The following is a 22,280-nucleotide window of genomic DNA, read 5'->3' on the forward strand; positions in this document are numbered from 1 at the left end:
GGAGATTATGAATTTCTGCTGCCTATGAGAGTTAGCCATATACCTTCAGTCTCAGAAATCTGTTTTCTTCTACTTTGATAACTGTGCCAGTATTATGGCATGTTAAATTTTGTGTAATTTTTGAATTAGCCTAACTAACTCTGGTGTGGGAGTCACTTAAGCCCAGAACATGATGTACCTATATTATATTCTTGCTATCCTGATGATGTATTACATTCTTGTGACACTGACCTGTATCTGTAACATTTGTTTGTGTAAGTCTACAGACTTTCATGGCTGTTGTCATGGAAGGTAAAATCTTCGAAGTTGTTAGGCCACGCCATGTTTCCCTCCAAGGTTCACTTTGTGTCCATCTGCTGTGGATTTTCTTCAGGATCTTGCGGCATTCACATTCTCATTCTGAAGAAATGGCTTTATTATGTAAAATTCCTGTTGCAACCATTGGCAGGCCATTGTCATTGGATAGAAAGGGAGTTTTCCTGGTCTTAAGCTGAAAAAGAGTTATTGGTTAAAAGTCTTCTGGCTACAGTTGGTGATCCGTCGTAATTGTATAGAATTGAAACAGGCAGAGCAAGATGGGGAAATGCTTACAAAAAATATTATTTCCCATGGAGGTGGTTTCCTTTATGTTGTTTTGTGTTCCTCGTGCACCGTGGCTACGTATTCACTTCTTTGATGGCAGGAAGCCAAGAAGCTGGAAACATATAGCCTCCTCTCTCTTGAACTTAGACCCATGGGAATCTTCATTACTTCTTGGACTTCTCTTCTATAAATGTTAGTTTCCTTGGCCAGTACATGAACACTGTTGAAATCATTGTCTTGGCCACGGATTTGACACTTAATTTTAACTGCATTTTGCCTCTATACATTCTGTCACAGTTGTATGTCATTTCATAGACTCTCGCAATGCACTATAATCAGGTCTACCTGTTTTGTTTCAGAAAGATTCTTGTATTTTGTTCTGACTGAAGAGAGTGGACTGTGTACCATATTTTGATACACACATAAAAAAAAGTGTTGCATCACCCTGGTTCCCAGATCTCCTGAAGAAAGACGTTGACTGTGGATATTATATCATCACAGATACAGGCACTTTGACTGTTAATAGATGTCACTAAACCTGTCCAAAGATGTAAACAAGCATGCATAAGAGCAGCCCCTGTTAGGGGGGGGGGGGGTTGGACAGCTGATCACTTCCAGTCATTCCATCAGGAAGGAGGTACACAGTTTGTGTTGTCTGTAGTTCAACCATACCTAGATGGTCAATACCATGGTTCGATAGTATCTACGGTGCTATTTTGTGCCAGGAAGGGCTCTCAACAAGGGACATGTCCAGGCATCTCAGAGTGAACTAAAGCAATGTTGTTCGACATGGACAAGATACAGAGAGACAGGAACTGTCGAGACATCCCTCGCTCAGGCCTTCCAAGGGCTACTAGTGCAGTGGATGACCGCTACCTATAGATTATGGCTCGGAGGAACCCTGACAGCAATGCCACCATGTTGAATAATGCTTTTCGTGTAGCTACAGAACATTGTGTTACAACTCAAACTGTGTGCAGCAGGCTGCATGATGCGCAACTTCACTCTCGACCTCCATCTTTGCTACCATGACACCAAGCAGCGTGGTTCAGATGGGCCCAACAACATTCCGAATGGACTGCTCAGGATTGGCATCACATTCTCTTCACCAATGAGTGTCGCATATGCCTTCAACCAGACAATTGTCGGAGATGTGTTTGGAGGCAACTCGGTCAGGCTGAATGCCTTAGACATACTGTCCGGCGAGTGCATCGAGATGGAGGTTCCCAGCTGGTTTGGGGTGGCATTATGTGGGGCTGACGTATGCCGCTGGTGGTCATGGAAGTCGCCGTAATGGCTGTACGATACGAATGCCATCATCCTATCGATAGTGCAACTGTATCGGCAGCATATTGGCAAGGCATTCGTCTTCTTGGGCGACAATTTACACCCCCATTGTGCACATCTCATGAATGACTTCCTTCAGGATAATGACATCGCTCAACTAGAGTGGCCAGCATGTTCTCCAGACATGAATCCTATTGAACATGCTTGGGATAGATTGAAAAGGGCTGTTTATGGATGATGCGACCCACCAACCCCTCTGAGGGATCTATGCCGAATCGCTGTTGAGGAGTGGGACGATCTGGACCAACAGTGCCTTGATGAACTTGTGGGTAGTATGCCATGACAACTACAGGCATGCATCAATGCAAGAGGACGTCCTACTGGGTGTTGGACCACCACCTCTGAAGGTCTCGCTATATGGTGGTACAACATGCAATGTGTGATTTTCATGAGCAGTAAAAAGGACAGAAATGATGTTTATGTTGGTCTCTATTCCAGTTTTCTGTACAGGTTCCGGAACTCTCAGAACCGAGGTGATGCAAAACTTTTTTTATATGTGTGGAATTCTGCTGATGTGGTCAGCAGCTTCAGAGTAAAAAAGACATTTCCTTGTTCTTCATATTAACATAATTAATATTTCATGTGGAAACCCTGTCAATGGACAAACCACTTTAGTCGTTGGCCATCAGTATGTTCTTAATGAAATCAAACTCAATTCCAAGCTGTTATTGTAACTGGTATTGAAGACATATTGTTGAGCACTGCTCTCTTCTGGGCTGGATGCTTTTGCGAGGTGGCGTTGAAATACCTATTTGTGTCACTTAGCTTTCTATACACTTTGCATACCTAGAATGTTGTCAGATCCTCTATATACCAAAATGTCTAGAAATGGGAGACCAACCTCATTCTCTGCCTTGAAAGTGAAGTTGATTTTATAGTAAATCTCATTTAAGAAATAGTGGAATCTATGTATCGTCCACGTTGTGGAGCCAACAAGAAGGCTTTAGAGGTGCATGTTCAAAACGTTCCGTATAAATTTCAGCTGCTAGTGATGTCAAGGGTGGACCTATGACAACACCACCAGATTGCTCATAAAATTCTTATTATTTTAAACAGCTTGGTTTTAACTTGGTTAGGTCACATTGTGTTTGTGTCAAAGTAGCTTCTTATTACTGGTCACATTGTCTGTTTACAAAAAGGATTTTCAATTAGGAATTAAAACATGGAAAGTGTACATGCTATAATTTGGAATTGAATGTAAGTCAGTTCTTAATATTTTAGTGTATTCTGATTTTAGGTGGCTGCAACTTAATTTATAAGTAAAAATACTTACTCGCTGTGTAGTTATACAATTTTTGTGTTGTGTCTAAATGACACATTTAGATAGCTGTATGAGGAAGGATAATGCTTTTCTTTTATAAGGCAACTGTTGACTTGTTCAGTAGAAAGCATATACTTTTGTTTATGGTACGTTATAGATGGGAAAACTGAAAAATTTGTAAATATCAGTGGTATTTTTGGGCACTTTGAACTCAACTTTTGCAAATAGTGATACTTCCAGATCAACTCAAGTTAATACGATTCTCTGTTCATGGAGGCAATACAAATACATTCCTGCCGATATAAAGCATTTTTACAAGTGAATTATGTGTCTTCTTTTTTTGGGTACTGTACTTAACTCAGCTTTCTTATTAAACAATGGAAACTCCAGGTTGGAATATTGGTAATGTAAGGAAATGATAGATTGCTACTCACTGTGAAAACAACACGTTGAGTAGCAGACAGGGAGACAGATGGGGGCATTGGCAGAGGATGGCGCACAAAGAGGATGAGGGGACGAGAATAAGAAGAAGGTGACTGGAGAGAATGGCGGAAACTGTTCAGTGGAAGGTGTGGGGACAGTACAGTAATGTACTGTCCCCTGCCCCTTCCACCTTACAGCTCCCTCTATCGTGTCAACACTCCTTATTCTCATCACCTCACCATCATTGTGTGCTACCCTCTGCCAACGCACCAGCTCATCTTCCCACTCCCCGGCTCCTCTCCTTTTTCGCTCTCCATTTCCCAACCCCGTCCTCACCTCCCTACCCCACAGCCTCCCAATGCTGCACCTGTTGGACGTCTAGTCGCTGCACACTCCGCTAGACAGCACTCTTCTCTCCCCACATCCATACCCTGCTATCCCTTCCTCATCCCCTCCAGATTGCTGCTTCCATTATATGTGATAGCTGCATTCCAATCTGAGCTGCCAGAAATGGCAGTTGTGTTTACATGAGTTGTGATTGCTCGTGTGAATAAATGTGTGTGTGTTTCCTTCTCTGAAGAAGGCTTTGGCCAAAAGCTAAATGTGTAACTGTCTTTTGTTGTGCCTGTCTGCAACTCAGTGTATCACCTTTATGGTGAGTAACAATCTTTTCCTTACATTGTCAGCTTTCTTATTCTTTTGTCTGAATCTCCTTGCCTATTCTAATCATTGGTACTTCCTGTTGACTTTTCCCCTCTCTTAGAATGTAGGCTGACTAATCAGTATTATTTATGTGGTGATCTTTGATGGAATGAGATGACAGTTTTAATTTAGTTAGTGCATTTATTTTGCCAGACATGGCATTAATAATTTGTTTACTCTGAATGTGTATTCTTGCAGTAGCTGCGGGACTATCTGAGACAGTGTCATCGTGTGCGGCCACACCGTGCTCTGATGTAGCGGGTGTTGCTGGTACCAGCGCCGGCTATATCTCTTACATTGACGAAGCTAGCTCAGAAGACGAAGGTGACGACGACTCTGGCAGTGACTCGGGCCGTGGTTGTGATGACTTTTTCGACGGCTTCCCACGTGGACGACACTGTTGCTTACACCGCAGCCGCCAACAACACCATCCACGTCGGCGCTGCTCAGCCTCGGTGCCTGCTGATGTATCTTTGACTTCTGCGTCTTCTGCTGACCCCGGTGGTGGCAACGGTGTCAGTGTTGCAGGAGTGGGCAGCTCGGGAGGTGGGGCGAGGGCCTTCTCATCTGACTCGGGCTTTTCGTCAGAACTATTTGAGACGAGTGGACACAGTGCAGGAGCACTGTCTGTGGGCCACAGGTCACTCCATGCTGTGCATGATGGCTCCGATCGTCCTCCCGCCCTGCATCGCTCCAAGTGGACCTCGTCATTTCGCAAACTCATTAATAAGGTCTCAAAGAGGTAAGAGCCTACTAGCCCACCATGCAGAATTTTGCACCTTCCAATCAGAGGAATGTAGGTGAAACAGTAAATTGGTATCAGATTGTCAGCATATTGAAATAATGACGTGCTGGGTGTTTTGGGCAGGGTATTTGATGGCTCCAGTGGAAGATCTAAGATGCTGGTAACATACCAGTGTACTCCATTCTCATGTCTGCTTTGCCATCAGTGGTTCATCCCCATAAAGAAATGGTCAGGTGCTAAGTGGAGGCATCCGTTGAGACACAACATAAATTTACCAATGCAGGCTCTTTACCAGTAGCAAATTGGAAAAAAGGATCACATACTTGCCAAAATGCCTTGATTTTTCACTCAGATGCTGTGTTTTTCAGTGTGGTATTCTTTCTTCAATGGCCACTGTGTGATAAGTAATAACTACTGCAGTTACATCCTGCTCCAATGGAAAGAAAGTTCTTTTCGTCTGTAAAAGATAGTGTAGACTTTGAAGTACTCTCCCTCGTTTCCTTTCATGTGGACAGACCTGTAAGGACATTGACTGTATGGATGTGCCTAATATTCTTTGCATGTCTGATTGCTAAAGTTACACAGTTACATACAAGATGAGTCAAAAAGGACTTTAGAACTTTGGAACGATATAAAAATTTATTGAGATAACTTACAGAATTAGTAGATGTCATTTTGTAGCAAACAACCTCAAGTTTCATGTAAAAGTGTCAAGTGTCATTTTGGTTTGGTGTGGTTACCATTAGTGATGTGGCAAAGATCCCACTGGTAATCAATGTCTTCCACACTTGTTGCAGCAGATCCGGCATAACTTACACAACTGAAGCGTAAATTTGATTTTTCAGACGGGCAAAATTGTTTGGTGGTGGGGGAACATATACACAGTCTTTAATGAAATCCCAGAGAAAGACATCCAGTGGTGTCAAGTGTGGGGAGTGAGTTGGCCATGCGATTGGCCCTTCGAGGCCAGTGCACTGACCCGGGAAGCGATTATCAAGGAAACGTTGAACTTTCATGGGGAAATGAAGTGATGAACTGTCTTGCTGGGGTAGACCATCCCATGTCATCATTGATCTGTGGAACAGCCGTTGCAGAGTTTGTTTCATGAAACCAAAACACACTATGAGCACGCTCCAAACCAGTGAAAGTAGCCATTTTAACTGTAACTTGAGGTTGTTTGCTACAAACTGACTCATCTACCGATTCTATAAGTGATCTCAATAAATTTCTATATCATTCCAAAGTTGTTAAGTCCTTTTTGACTCAACCCTGTACTGACTGTCACAGTGCATAATTGGTTCAGTGGTAGTTATTTTGCCTGCAGAATCAGTTTTTTCGAATGAATCGGGTATGTACTTTTGAGAGTGTGAACACCGACTCATTATTAATACGACAGGTATTTCTTAGTATGATTGGGCAAGAGTTTGATTTGCAGTAGCAGAGTATTTAATGTTGATTGGAGAGTTTGTTGTTCTCCAATACATGAATTTGTGCGAAGCCCCCTAATTAGAAGAAAAAAGATTCCTTAGAGACGCCTATCTGCGAATCCAGGTTGGAATAGGATTGTACTGTCGTGGTTTTGGGGTTTGTTATTTGAGCATTGTTATTTGAGTATTATGCATAATCATTTTCTCAGTGTGTGATGAGAAAGTGTGACATTTTGTCAGTCCCTATAAGCTAGTGTTCCATAGAGCTGGTTAAGTGAAGTTTTACTCCTTTGTGTGTACAGCAGACAATTGGCGTTGTCTGCTTCTAGTCTGGTGGATTTTATAAAAATATTTTGTCCCAAAGTGTATTACTGAAATATGAGGTTTACAGTTTACTGGCACTGTCATATTCAGGCCCAATGTCCTTGCAGGTCTGTTTGCAAATAAGTGAACGAGTATCATGATCTTTTATGAGAGCAAAGACTGTGTTAATTCCATGAAAAAATTTTCATGTTACACAGAAAAGACTACCTGAGTTTGTTCACTCTAATTTTTAAGACACTCTCTCCACCAGCAATTTAAAGTTTGCTCAGTAGCAGAATGCATTTTTAAGTTTGACATGCCTAATATTTGCAGTCTCTCTGTTTATTAAATAAATAATTTTCCTTTTATATGATTCAGATGTCAGGATCTCTTTCATTCCTATTTTGATGTTGTCCCTGTTTTGGAAACAAAAGATAATTTTACTCTGTTATTTGAAATTTTCCTCTGTTTTTTAAAAGTGTGATCCGCTATGTTGTTTTATTTAATAATCATATCTGTTCATTGCTATAAGTGAAAGAGAAACATTTTTCCATGAAGCAAATACGGACACTAAAGGCAGTTCCTTTTGTGAAATAAGTGTATTATTACAGCTGGAATAAAGGCTGTTTAAATGTTTCTAGGTATTTGTGTAGGCTCTGCTTTTTCTTTGCAGTAGTTTTTGTTATCAACAGTATTAATCATTATTATGATTAGTGATAAAATGAATAGTACTTAATTGATACTGTAGAACTGACTATAATTGTACTTAATTAGTTTCAGCCTTAAAGTTTCCAGACTTCTAGGATATAATTCTGACCATTAACAAAATATGACAAATTTGAGCACAATTTCACCTTGTATTAACACATCATAGTATTACGTCCAGTTTTTTTGTCTTGTGAAAGACGAGAGATTTTGTTAACTTGTGCTGTGTTTCCAAGTGTTCACTAAAAGTTTTGTAATATTGATTGTCTTGGGATACATTGATTAATAGTTGACCTTACCAACCCACAACTGTACAAAAAATTGGAAAGGCCATTCTGACTAAATGCAAAGATTGTGCCTAAATCAATAGCATCATGAAAAATTAAAACTGAATTTGGAAATTTAGAAATAATTGACCTTAGGAATTGGAGCAGATGGTTTTCACTCAGCACTTCTCATACCTTATGCCATTTGTGATAGTCTCAAATGCCTTCATCTTTTAAATTTTGCAGTTTTGAATTGGTTGATTTTTCCACTTGAGGGAGAATTTAATGTGTAATGTGTTGTTTGGATAATGCATAAATATTTGCAAGAGGCTTGGTAGGACTGTTGTTCGTTACTGTTCCAAAATTTTTAGAATTACTGATCAGTTTCTTGCTGAATAAAAGAGAGTGCTGAGTCTACTTTTAATAACAGTTGTGGCCTGTTATTAAGATTAATATTTAAAACTTAGTAAGATATAGTTTCATAGTTTTTGCAACAATGTTCTTAGGTTAATTGTTGGTTATAAATATTTTATTGTAAATGAAAACAGAGTAAGATTTCAAAATATTAAACAACAGTTACTATAAAGAAACATACAAAACTTATACACTACTATTTATTACTGGAACTGTATTTATTATTATTATTTTTAGATTGTTTAAATTTGTCAGAAGGTATGTTGTTTTAGTATAAACTGGTTATTTGTTGGACTCCTGAGCATATCATTTCGTGGATGGTTTCACTTTTCCTCAGGTATGCAGACTGATTATTGATATAGAAAACAATAAGTGGTCTCCACAATCAAAGTTTGCACATTTAGTGCAGAAAAACCTGAAGGAAGATTATTTACTTCTTGCCATTCCATAACAGTGAACAGTTTATTTCACAGTATTATAAGAAGCAGCCTAAGAATGATAAAATTCTATTAAGGGTATTACAGTTTTAAATATGGGGAATTGTTATCTACTTTTTTATACTTCGATTTCTGTTGCAGGAGGCATCAAATATTAATAGTATTAGTATTAGGAATGTTCATATAATGAATGTTACTCAGTAAAGTGTCCTTAGTGAATTGTTGCGGTTGAAACTGTGTATTTTTTGTATGTAATTATAGTGTGGAGGGAAAACATAGATACGTAATACTTAATGGGTTATAGATTTTTTGTAACTTATCAGATAAGGTGTAAAAAGAATTAGGAGAATGAATACATGTGTACAAGACTGCTAAGTAGCAGTTAAACACATATTGATTTTTGTTTTCCATGATAAAACATTGTGCTCATTCTGGTTACTGGAATGAAAGTTTTTTTAAGTGACATGTATATATACCATTACTGTATCTGATTTGTGAACAAGTAAAGAAAGATGCTGGATATGATTTAAGACAGGCTCATTTCCTAATGATCAACTTTGTCATTATGGATAATGATCATAGTACTGAGAGGGCACTTTATTAAGTTTATGATTTGTTTTCTTATTCATTGCATCACTGTGCACGTGGAATAAAGACATTGCACAACTCTCTCCCAACAAAATAAATAGTAGCAATTTTTTAAAGGCAAGTCAGCACAATATCGAATGATTCCAAGATCATAAGCTTCTGGTAGGATATGCATCAAAATACACAAAACACCTGTCTGGGTAAGTGTGTATTCCACATTGAAATATGTGGATCTATTTAATAGAAGACTGTGATGCAAAGTGAACACAACAGAACACCAGCTTATGTCTCACCTTACAAACTTTCAGAAATCAAAAGAGAAGACCGATTAAAAGTGACACACACACACACACACACACACACACACACACACACACACATAATTACTGAAAATATAAATTCAGTACTCTTCAAGCACTTGTTAATATGCTTTGCTGTTAGCAAGTGACTGAATCTTGTTCTTACAGAAATTTATGATACTCAACACCTTACTTACCCCACAACCTAATATACAACTCGTTTAAAATGTTCAGTGAAATGTGACAAAATCCACTGTATTAATAACTCTGTGAAGCAAAAGAAATTTAAAATATAATTTTACTGCATTTCTTTATTTAATGCAAGGATAGGATTTATAAGTGGACATTAACAGCAACATACATCATTACAGCATAAAGTTGGCAAACAGTTACAAACACTTTAGGTAACCGGAAGCACACATGGCAACAGAAATTATTCATAAGCACCAAATGCATATCTGTATTCAGAATGACACTCGGTTTGTCTTTTTAACAGTGCAAGTGTATTGTGTACTTTTTTTATGGTGAGAAAGCCAATTGAATTGTAGGCAAAAAATTGTATGTCACGAGAATGATATTAAGTGTATCAATGTTGTGTGCAGAATCCTTAAAAAGTGAGTAAAATGTAACTGTCCTTTCTTTATTCCACGTAACAGAGATTACATATCATCTCTGATGTCTCAACAGGTTGAGACTTTCAGAGTATCTTGTAACAACATATTTCTTTCTATAACCGACTTTTCTTTGTTCCAGTATTCTAATGAACACAGCACTGAAGACTATAACATCTTAAAAATCATTTGATACATGTCATATAAACATCCGACATTTATCATTTAAATTTTCATACCATTTAATACGTTGCCTGTCTGTCACATGTGAAAGTAAACTGTGGATGCATGTAATTGTTCAGAGGACCGTATTTTCTTATCAGTGCCTTTTGGTTGTCACTGGGAGTCAATTAACTTGTTTTGGACTTTTAAGCTGTATGTCTACAGTACCCATTATGCAGAGCCTGCTTTAATTCTGGATTTGTTTTGGACAAAACAGCTTTGTGTTAAAAGTATCAGCCAGGTAACTGAGAAAATCTCAAACTTGTGTAACAAAACTAAATGAATTAAACACTACTTTCATACAACAAGGTTAATTTCGCAGAGGTATCATGCTGTATTACTACTCACTCTCGTCACAAATAAATTACATGATGCTCTTTATGCTCTTATATGTTGCTCTGTTATGCAGACGTGCTTCCAAATTCTTGCACCAAAGCATTGTATAATATTGTTTTGTTTGTAAGATGTGTTTATGCTTTTCTAATTTTTCAATATTATTTTAACTTTGTCGTGTCCGTCCCTTTCTACACAAAAGTCAAAATTAGTCGCTTAATTTCAGATATTATTATTTTTTATCTCTGCAACTATAATAAAGTCCGTAATGGGTAAAAGTGAGTAAGCAAACTTAATTTATGAGTTATTTGCCTTACAATTCACAGATCAAAATGATGTATGAAGAGGTTACTAGACTGATGGCAATTTTAACATGAGGCATCTGTGAGATCTACGTTTGGTGGTAAAAATTAACATTGCATTCTCAGGAGGCAAATGATGTATATCTTTATTTTATTGTTTTATTTTCAAGTACAAGATTATTTTTGTCTGTCTGAGTTATATCATTTTTTTATTGTATTGACAAATGAAAATACATGGAAAATAAGCATTTATCTTGTGCTTCTCTTCTGCAATGAATCTTCATGACTCTTTCCATTTCTTTACCCCAGAATCTTGCTTCACATTACTGAAAGTTAATATTCATATATCATAACTTTTAAAATTCCTTGGAAGTAGACAAATTCCTTTTGTGAAAATCCACCATACCAACAACAATTTAGTTTGTAATTGAAGCAGTAATTGTTACAGAAGAATACTCCTTTTATGTTCCAGTGAATTGTAAAACCATACATGTAAGAGAACATAAATTATGAAACATTGTGTGATTTACGTGCACAGTAGCACACTGGTAGACGCTGCCAAAGAAAATGAAAGTGTAATACACACTGCTGCTGTTAATCAGTATCCAGTCAATAATGAAAGAAAAAAAAAGAAACTCTCATTTGTTGTACAGTGCTGTACACAATGTTGTATGTGTATCAATGTTTATTTTTCAGTGGAGGATTCAAGAGTTTGTTTACATCTGTAATTGTTTTCCCTCCATTCTGTGTTAAGCTTTGTATGGGATATATTTGTGTCCATTTGGAACAATCTATATAACATGAATACAGCACAGAGAAATTAATTTGAAATTTTGACATACAAATACTCATTTCATTATTTTTGTGTGGGGCGGAGACATTTCAATGATGATTAATTCTTAAAGGATATGAATAATTTACTTACAAGTTTATGTAGTACTTACACAAAAGTAAGAGGGGAAGGCCAAGTAAAAGTTGGTTAAAAGACGTGGAAACGAGTATTCAGAGGAGAGGAGAAGACTAGGCCAGAGTAGCGACAGAGGGGTGGTGGGAATATCAGAGTTGAAGAGGTTTATGCTCCAAGCAGACCCTGCTGTACAAGATGGTGATGAGTAATTGTACCTCTGAGTGCCCTGCATCAGTTCAACAGTTGTGTTGTTAATTTATGTAGACCCTTCCCTGAATTGTGTGTGAAGTAATCTGATAGAGATAAATCTGTTGAGCACACTGGCCAGTAAATGTATCTGGAAATGACATACAAGGGTTTCTCATCACATAGTAGTCATATGAATTATGCATTACTTTGTTATAGTCACACATGTGAGAATTGGAGTGTTTTCAGGTTTACAGTGAAGAAAATTGTTAACATATTGTTGAATTGTTCAGCATTACTCAGAATAACTTTCTGTCATCCCGAGAGCAATGTCGGAGGAAAGAAAAAACATAGCAATATGTGCCAAATGGTGTACTTGATTATGTGTGAGAATGTAACTTGTGGGTTTCGGTTACAAAGAAACCTGCTAGTCTGTACACACACTATATGAAGTGAATACCACAAAACAACATAGCACACTGCTGCTCTTATTGTGGAAAACACAGTTCGCTTGCTCACACTACAGTGTTTCATTGCATCTTTTAATCTCTCTCTCTCTCTCTCTCTCTCTCTCTCCACCGTAGTCCACTGCTGTTTACTGCTGCACTTGTTGCACCACACTCGTCTTCTCACATTTGCCACATACTGCTTTCTCACAACCTGAACAAACAGTAGCAGTATGGTTTCCTTTACATGAGGTATGAATTTTATACTTCTCTCTCTTAGTTGCCCTCTGTGGTCTGCCTTTAGTGTCTGCATGAGTCTGGTCTGGCTCTTTATTTCTTGATGATACATACTGCGCTTGAAGCTCTTCACACAAATCAAAAATATGCTTCTGCCTGCTAAGTCGCATACCAGTCACTTCCTTATACAACACTCAGGAATTTATGGCAGCCAAATCAAGGATGTTGTAAAATACATGCATTGGTCAACGTCTTGTACTGGCTTTTGTGGAGTACATCCTTGTCATTTGATCAACTATGTCGACCCCAAATTTTGTTTCATTCTAGAATTGCACTGTTTCAGGAGTCTTTTTCTGACTATCAGACAGTGATACATGAGAGTGAAGTGAACTCAGTAACAAAACATTCTCATTTGTTTTCCCTTGATAAACTGTTAGTGTTGTTCCATCATCATTTTTATACACAATAGTCGAGTGGAGTGGTTGTTTTCTGGTCTTTGCAGCAGGAGGCACCTCCCTTCAATTATGGTTCAAAGTACCTTCTAAAGTTGTGGATACTGCCCTTAGACGGTTTGCAAGGCTTAGCAAAGTAAAGTAACTGTCAGTAGTGACTTTCAAACTTTTGCCTAAGTATGGTCCCATAAGCCTAAGAACAACATTTTCACCTACACCTTGGTCAGCTGTCATTCAGTATGTATTTACTAGAAACACCTACAAGTAACCAGAATTTTATGCCAAACTTATCTGTCTTGCTTGCAGTATATTGTGTGAATGGGCATGGCAAAAGTTGTTCATCAACTGTAAGATAAGGTTCTGCTTTATAGCATGGCACACTGTTTTCTATAAAAGCATTCCAAGTATCTGAGACGAGAGCAAATTTGCTTGAGGCATTCAGATCTAGTGGACTTGGTGTCAAACCTCATATACTTCATTATTTCGATAACTCTGTTTCGTCCCATAGTTTGTCTGAAAAACGTAGGACCCCATACTGTTGACCATAGGCTTTTGAGGGGAAAATTCTTTGCCCCCATACACTCCTCTTGCATACATTATGGCAACAAAAGCATCTAGTTCTTCAGTGTCTACTGTCCAGGAATCGTCTTTTGTTCAACGACGAGCGCCTCAGCTTCAGTACAGTGCTTGAAGCCTCAGCTTCAGTACAGTGCTTGATGTGGTGCATCATGGAAGCACTGAAACTTAACCGCCAAGCACTAAGAAGTTTCCCACTTTGAATTTTCCTTTTAGCATATGATGTTGGTCCTGATCTCTCCCGCAAAATGTTATGACTTTGTAAACGACCTAAAAACATATGAAAAAAGAACAGTATTTTTAGAACATGTAATGTACTGATATTATATGAGTATATCTGTTCTTGTAATTTTACAAACTAAAACTCTACACAAAGAGCAGAAATATTACTGACCTGCATTAGAACCCACTGATACAATTTTCCACACAGTTCCATCTTTTGCTGTTTCTTTTTCTTCAGTAGGTTGCCCGGTATCAGTTTTTGACTGACTTCCGGGGGAAGCAAATGTTGTCCGGGTTGTTGATCTTATAGAGCTAGAATTTGGAACATCAGAAGGCATGCTGGATGTAGAAGCTTCATTTTCCCCTAAATTTAGCGGAAAACTGTCCTGAGCTGTGTTTACATCATCACATTCGTTGCACAAATCACATTCTTCATCCTCACACACTGGAACTACTACATTTTCTTCATTGTCCTGATCGCTGTCGGAAAACTCAAATTCTTCACCTGAACTTTCATCTTCTATTTTTCTCAGTTCTGCTAGTATTTCAGCGTCTGTTAGCCACTTCTTGCATCTGTAGCTCATGACTGCAGGGACGACTCTCAGATACTGTCACAACAGACAATAACTGAAATCCTTGCATCAACTAACCAACAATCAGCACTGGATTGAATGACAGTGTTGTCGCATATTTGAACAACAAAGGGACAACAGTTGATGTGATTTCATACGCAGTATTACAAAGAAGTAGCCTCTAAATACAGAGAAATGTTGGAGGGGCCAAATTGGCCCCGCCGTCCTTCTAGGTGGTAAGCTTCATATTTCACAACCTAATAAAAATAGGACACTCCAAAATGCAGTGGTTAATATTTCATATGACTGATGAAAAATCACAAAATATCAAGTCAGTCGAACTTACGATTTGCTCAGAAAATAAGTGAAAAGATCGAAAAGGGGCCAATTTGGCCCCTCGGTCCTTCTAGTGTTAATTTTCAGAATAAATATTTCATGCTGCATCTGCTTACTGCCCAGATCGCCTTTCTTTCATGGATTTTTTCTTGAAATCCTAAAACTTCATTCATCAACAACATCCCATTCAAGTTACTATCAGTTGCAATTTGCATGAAAGTTCTATGAGACAAATGGCCATTTGGATGTTCAATTAACTTTCAGATGTCTTGGCCACACTTATTATTATTTCCAAAATCACCTTAAGCATTTTGACATTGCATCATTTTCAAAGGCTATAAAATACATCACAAAATGGATATAAAAAGATATGAAAAACTGTTATATTTCACCATTGATAATGAGTAGAATATGATTTTCTGGCTTACCAATGTTAAGTTAGTCATATAAAATTGTTCATTAGGTACATTGTATCTCGTCAACATCCTCAATCACAAGACAAGTGCAAACTGTTAGCAAGGAAAAAATTGGAAACCAAGTGGACTAAATTGATAGTCAGTGCTGGACATGTGGTTCATGCTGAATTTTTTTGTTCACAATTATAGTTTCATCATTACATTCTATAAAACAATTTCATCAGTAAACAATGCATGGAATTTACTTTACAGTGTTTTACAAAAACGAATTTTTTTACAAAAAAATGTGTAACATCTTGTGAAGGGTCAAAAATAATACATTGGAAGAGGATGCCGAGTGGTGCTAAGGTACATCAGCCAAATTGTTTGTTAATAAACAGGTTTTATCAACATACAGCATATAAATGATATTTCATAATAATTTACAAAGTATAGAAATACCAGTTGAGACCTGTAGCACTCACTCACGAAGCATAGGTGGCACTCGTGCACTGCCATTCCTGCCAATAGGAGCAAACTTGTAAGCGCCATCAAGAAAGTTAAACAATTTGAAAAGGTGCAACTCTAAATGACATACATCAGTTCCATCAATAGTATATGGCAACCATTCCAGATTGCCTTATTTGATTAAAAACATCAGGTTAACTAAAGCACCATCCAAAATACAATCATCTAAAAACTAGTGTAATATTAGTGCTAGTGGTACACTGGCAACTGTGCTGCTTTACATAACTTGTTGCCTTTCACTTATAGTCATGTCACAGTTTTTTCTGGGCATAAGAGATAACTGTTACAGAAATTGATATGACCACATAACAAACCATACGCTGTAATTATATTATAGGTATGGCACTTGATAAAAAATTTAAATTACGTGGATTAGAAGGAGGTGGGAAGGGAATAGGTGAAGACTGGCTCACTTAAAATAATGACATAAGATCTGTGGTTCTAAGACCAAAAATTGTTTTCCATAAGTAACAAGTGTTGTAAAATGCCATGTAGCAATGAAAAGGGGCTGGGGGTGGGAGAGGAAAGGAGTAAACAAGATTAATATTGACATACGAGGGCCGTTCAGAAAGTAACCTCCGGTTGATTTAAAAAAATACACCAAGTTAAATAAAAATATTTTAATATATACATCTTACAACTACATCTTTGCACTATTTTTCTACATAGTCTCCATAGCGATTGAGGCACTTATCGTATCTCTTCACAAGCTTTGAAATTCCTTCTGCATAAAAATCACCCGCATGTGCCTGGAGCCAGCCTGTGACCGCATCTTTGAGCTCTTCGTCGTCATCAAACCGCTGTGACCCGAGCCATTTCTTCAAATGCATGAAGAGGTGATAATCACTTGGCGCCAGGTCTGGGCTGTAAGGTGGATGGTTGATAACGTCCCACTTGAAGGACTCAAGAAGGGCCGTTGTTCTGCGAGCAGAGTGAGGACGGGCGTTATTGTGCAAAAAAACGATACCGGAAGTCAGCATACCACGGCGTTTGTTCTGTATAGCCCGTCGTAACTTTTTTATTGTTTCACAGTACACGTCTTGATTAATGGTCGTATTACGTTCCATGAATTCAACCAACAACACCCCTTTGGCATCCCAAAACACCATTGCCCCATTGCCATCAGTTTTCTGGCAGAAAAATCTTGCGAGGCTTTTCTTGGTTTGGTAGGCGAATTTGAATGTGCCCACATCTTTGATTGTTCTTTTGTCTCAGGGTTCACGTACTTAATCCAGGTTTCGTCACCGGTCACGATTCTGTTTAACAATGGTTCTCCTTCGTCCTCATAACGTGACAGAAAGTCTAATGCAGAGGCCATTCTTTGAGTTTTGTGGTGGTCGGTAAGAATTTTGGGCACCCATCGTGCACAGAACTTACGGTAACCCAATCTTGCTGTCACTATCTCGTACAAGAGAGTCTTAGAAATCTGTGGAAAACCAGTAGACAACTCCGACATTGAGAAACGTCGATTTTCACGAACTTTTGCATCAACTGTCTGAACGAGTTCGTCAGTCACCAATGATGGTCTACCACTCCTCTCTTCTTCATGAACGTTTTCTCGTCCACTTTTAAATAAACGTACCCATTCACGGACAACTCCTTCACTCATAACTCTTGGTCTGTACACGGCACAAAGCTCACGATGAATAGCTGCTGCAGAATATCCTTTGGCTGTAAAAAACCTTATGACAGCACGCACTTCACATTTGGCGGGGTTTTCTATTGCAGCACACATTTCAAACTGCCACAAAAACTAAACTAGCGCAGGTACGACGTTCACTCGACCACGGCTTGATGCCGACTGACCTGTTGAGTGCGTGAACGCACAGATGGCGTCGCTACTCCCCCCACAACCCGCACTGTGACCAATCGGAGGTTACTTTCTGAACCGCCCTCGTATTAAAAAAATCATTTAAAACTGTTTGTAATTCTATGACTACAAATGTTTTATAAAATGACTACTTTAAAGAAAATAACACGAAAGCATTATGGAACAGCTATGTAGCATTGTTGTAGGGCGGTTTCAGTTTGTACCTTGGAGTGTCAAGTGCTAACTAACAATTTATGAGTACTCTATCAGCCTATGACCAATACAGCGAATGAGGCTATATTTGTAGCGAAAACATGCAGGGGAAGCCACACAAAGGTGCACAGCCTTGGGGGTAAAATACAGAATAGTTCAGCGTCTGTCACAAAAAGGATATTGTCTAGCAGGAAGCTGTAGTGCACTGCTGCCCCTCGAGGCCCTAGTATGGCGGCAGAACTATAAGTGCTCTGTAGGGCCTTGAGAGATTGGCGACGCACTACAGTTCACTGCTACACAGCATTCTTTTTGTGACAAGTGCTGTACCGTTCTGTACCTTACCCCCCATGGCTTGGCATGTTTGTGTGGATCCTCCTTGTTTTTCGTTTCTTACATAAGATGAGTAAATGATTATTCACAACAAATATAGGCTCATTTGCTTGTATTGGTCATAGGCCAATAGAGCATTCTTAATCTGTTACTCAGCGCTTGACGCTACATGGCGCAAACTGAAAACCCCTTAAACAGCCAACAGCACTACTACTATAGCTATTCCATGATTTTGTGTTATTTTATTTAAAGTTTTCATTTTATAAAACATTTGTAGTCATAGAATGACAGACGGTTTTAAAGGATTTTTTTTATTAGTTCAAGGTTAATCTTGTTTACCACCCCTCCCCCGTCTTTTCATTGCTCCATGACATTTTACAATGTTTGTTATTTACAGAAAACAATTTTATGATCATACAGCCACAGAAGGTCTTATGTGCTTTATTTTAAGTGTGTCAGATATTAACCTATTCCCTTCCCACCCCCTTCTAATCTCTCTTTTTTTTATCAGTTTTCATATGTACAATTACAGCTTAAGGCTTGTTATGTAGTTATACCTACGTGGTGTGTCTAAGAAGTTTGGTGAATGCTATAAGATAACAAACAAAACAAAAGATACAAACAAATGTTCTTTATTGCCCTTCAAAATAGTTGCCACCCACTACAACACACTTTTGACAACGTTCATACAGGTTTTGGAAACTGTCAGTGAAGGCTTCCTGTGAAATCGATTGCAGGACGGCTGTCACATGATCTTTGATGGCATTCACGTCCACACAACATTCACCTTTCATGGCCATCTTTAAGCAGGGAAACAGGAAGAAGTCCCCAGGAGCCAGATCAGGGGAGTACGGAGGGTGTTCATGAACATTTACCATCTTCTGTGCCAGGAATTGGTACCCACGGGTCGCGCAGTGTGCAGGGGCCTTGTCATGGAGCAGCATCCGTTTTCCAGTCCTCTGCAACTCTGGCCAAACCCACCAGATACGTTGTTGCAATCAGTTCAAAATGGACTGGTAAAATGGAGCATTAATGGTTTGATCTGCAGGGACAAATTCCTTGTGGATGATGTCATTGTTGTAGAAGAAGGCCGTCAACAGTGTTTTCACCTTGGATTTTTGCAGACGGCTTTTTTCTTTTTTTGTCTTATGGAAGACAGTGAACACCATGACATCGATTGCCATTTTGATTCTGTATTGAACTGGTAGCACTAGGTCTCATCTCCTGTGACGATGGTGTTCTGAGGCAATGGATCCTGGTCACACATGGAAATGGAATCATCAGAAGTTTCCATTCGTTTTGCTTTCTGCTCATCTGTGAGCTAGTGCGGCACAAATCGGGAGCAGATCTCCTGCTTACCCAAATCATCGCGGACGATGGTGTGCACTGTGTCCTTGCTAATGCACAATACCTCTGCAATCAATCTGAGAGTCTGTTGCTGATCTCGTGCCAGAGTTTGTCGCACTTTCTCGATCTTTGCGGGGGTTCTGCTTGTCGATGGTTGGCCTGAACACGGCTCATCCTCAGTTGTTTCCTTCCCTTCACAGAAGCGTTTAAACCATTCGTAAACACATTTTCTGCTCACAGCTTTCCTCCCGTACACCTGCACCAACATTCCATGTGTCCCTGTTGCAGTCTTCCCCAATTTGTTGCAGGACTGGAGCTCCACTGTGCTGTGAAGTTTCCTCTCACACTGACTATGTTCAACTGGTCGCAGTCTGTTAACACAGCCAGTCACATGCAGTGCATGTCATGTATCAACACCAACATTCCATGTGTCCCTGTTGCAGTCTTCCCCAATTTGTTGCAGGACTGGAGCTCCACTGTGCTGTGAAGTTTCCTCTCACACTGACTATGTTCAACTGGTCGCAGTCTGTTAACACAGCCAGTCACATGCAGTGCATGTCATGTATCAATTCTGTTCAAGTCTCTGAAGACCCATGCACATGCACACGCGCCACGTTAATAAGATAAGGATAAAGGACAGGTAAAAGGAAGGGAAATTTATTTCAATTTCTATAATGATGAGTGATATCACCAACAGATTTAAAAAGTCTCCATGCCTTTATCCTTCACTATATTACATAAATAAAAACCACACACTGATCTTGCAAAAAGCCAAGAAGCAATTCTTTTTCATGTCTCTGAAGACCCATGCGCATGAACGCACACATGCACCAAGTTGCCATTCAGATATGACACCATTTACCGAAATTTTTAGATACACCACATATTTCTGTAACAATTATCTCTGATTTCTAGAAAAAACTGGGACATATAATGTAAGTAAAAGGAGGTAAGTTATATACGGTAGCACAACTGCCAATTTAGTATTTTATCCATCTTCAGCAGCTGTAGTTGTTTTTATCAAAATAATCAGCAACAAGTTGTATGAAAGAATTTTTTTATTTCCTTAACCATTTCCAGGCACTTACTGTCCTTTTCGTCAGAAGGTTATAGCTATTGCATTATTTGGGAGTGTCAACAATAAGATGAATGCAGCATATTACTTATTACTATGGTCATGTGGTTCATAGTGCCTGTATGAATGGAAATACATACAATAAAACTTGCTCAAAACAGAATTACATGGGACTAAAATAATTTTCCAAGTTGGACAAGTTTACAGATTACACAAAACTCACTAGGCTACATAAAATTTGTCAGGTATTGTGCACAAAAGTATAAATTTGAAATTATGCGCATGTCTACATCCCTTCACTCCTACACAGTAGATGTTCATGTACTTTATTAATAGACACACACACACACACACAAAGCAAGCACACCTCATGCACAAACGACTGCCACCTCAGGCTGGAATGCAACTATCACATGGGATGCAAGCAGCAATCTGGAGGGGGCGGGGAAGGGGAAGTGATTGTAGCATACAGGTGGGGAGAGAGACAAACACTGTCTGGTGGAGTGTGCAGGGTCTAGACTGCCAACAGGTGCAATGACAGGAGGTTGTGGGGCAGGGAGGTGGGGAGAAAAGGAGCAAAAAAAGGAGAGGAGCAGGTAAAGACAGGCAGATGTGTTGGCAGAGGGCTGCAAATAAACTGGATGGGAGATGGGAATGGGGAGGAGATGATAGGACTGTAAGGGTAACTCCCATTTGTGCAGTTCAGAAAAGCTGATGGTGGAGGGAAGGATCCAGATGGCTCAGGTAGTGAAGCAGCCACTGAAATCAAGTGGATGATATTCAGCTGCATGTTGCAGTTTGGTGTTGGCCTTTCATCCTGGTAGACAACTGGTTTGTAGTCATACCAATATAAAATACCATATAATGATTGCAGCCGAGCTGGTAAATGACATGGTTGCTTTCACTTGTGGCCTGGCCACAGATGAGGTAGGAAAAACCTGTGACAGAACTGGAGTAGTAAGTGCTGGTGGGTGGATTGGGCAGGTTTTGCACCTGTGTCTCCTTCAGGTATATGATCCTTGTGGAAAGGAGTTGGAATTGGGAGTGGCATAATTATGGACTAGGATATTGTGGAAGTTGGATGGGCAATGGAACACTACTTTAGGAGGTGTGGGAAGTATCTCGGGTTGGATGTCCCTCATTTCAGGGATGATAATAGGCAAAGGTGAAGGATGTATTCAGAAGGAAGGCGGAGGATGTATTCAGTTGTTCCAGTCCGGGGTGGTACTGGATGATGAAGGGGACACTCCTTCGTGGCTGATTGTTGGAGGTGGTGGGAGGATTGGGGGTGTGAGGGGACTGAGGTATGTTGAGGGGATCCTCACACCACCATGCCTAGGGACACCATTTTGCTCCCCTTCTTCTTCCGTTGTTTCCGCCTTAATAATTTTCTGTGTTGTGGATTTCTATTAAATCTATTGTTGGAATTAAAGTGAAGTGAGTTGACAGAAAGTCATCACTTCAAATGTAGTCATCTGCACTTCATGAAAAGTTTTGCATTTTAATTAATTCAGCAATTCATGCTGCATTTCTTTGAGCTTCAATGGCCACAGAAGCAGCTTGTTCTTGACCTCCAAACCCTGCTTTGTTGAAGCACTTGGTAACAGTTTTGGGCTTTATTTCCCTTGCTGACAAGCCAATCCAAATTACTGTATCCAGGATAGAAACTGACTGTGCAAGA

General features: G+C 39.2%; 2 protein-coding genes across 2 annotated transcripts in view; one reads left to right on the forward strand and one right to left on the reverse strand.

The window, feature by feature from the left end:
- Positions 1-11,219, forward strand: part of LOC126259306 (uncharacterized) — a 778,502-nt gene extending 767,283 nt beyond the window's left edge. The window contains exon 11 of the mRNA XM_049955978.1: positions 4,514-11,219. Within this exon, the coding sequence (XP_049811935.1) occupies positions 4,514-5,061 (548 nt within the window). The 3' untranslated portion in view covers positions 5,062-11,219. The remainder of the gene's footprint in view (positions 1-4,513) is intronic.
- On the reverse strand, positions 11,159-14,951 carry LOC126259307 (uncharacterized). Its single transcript, XM_049955979.1, has 2 exons — positions 14,166-14,951; positions 11,159-14,041 (listed from the first exon to the last, which is right to left on the reverse strand). The coding sequence occupies exons 1-2, from the start codon at positions 14,575-14,577 to the stop codon at positions 13,818-13,820; spliced, it is 636 nt and encodes a 211-aa protein (XP_049811936.1). The 5' UTR covers positions 14,578-14,951; the 3' UTR covers positions 11,159-13,817.
- Between the last annotated feature and the right edge of the window lie 7,329 nt (positions 14,952-22,280).

This window comes from Schistocerca nitens, chromosome 5 (assembly GCF_023898315.1).
Source record: "Schistocerca nitens isolate TAMUIC-IGC-003100 chromosome 5, iqSchNite1.1, whole genome shotgun sequence".
Lineage (NCBI taxonomy): Eukaryota > Metazoa > Arthropoda > Insecta > Orthoptera > Acrididae > Schistocerca > Schistocerca nitens.

Excerpts from the sequence above, each read along its gene's own strand:
- LOC126259307 (XM_049955979.1), bottom strand. The coding sequence starts at position 14,577 with ATGAGCTACAGATGCAAGAAGTGGCTAACAGACGCTGAAATACTAGCA. Across the intron at positions 14,042-14,165 it reads ATCAGTGGGTTCTAATGCAG|GTCGTTTACAAAGTCATAAC; the intron begins GTCAGTAATATT and ends ATATGTTTTTAG.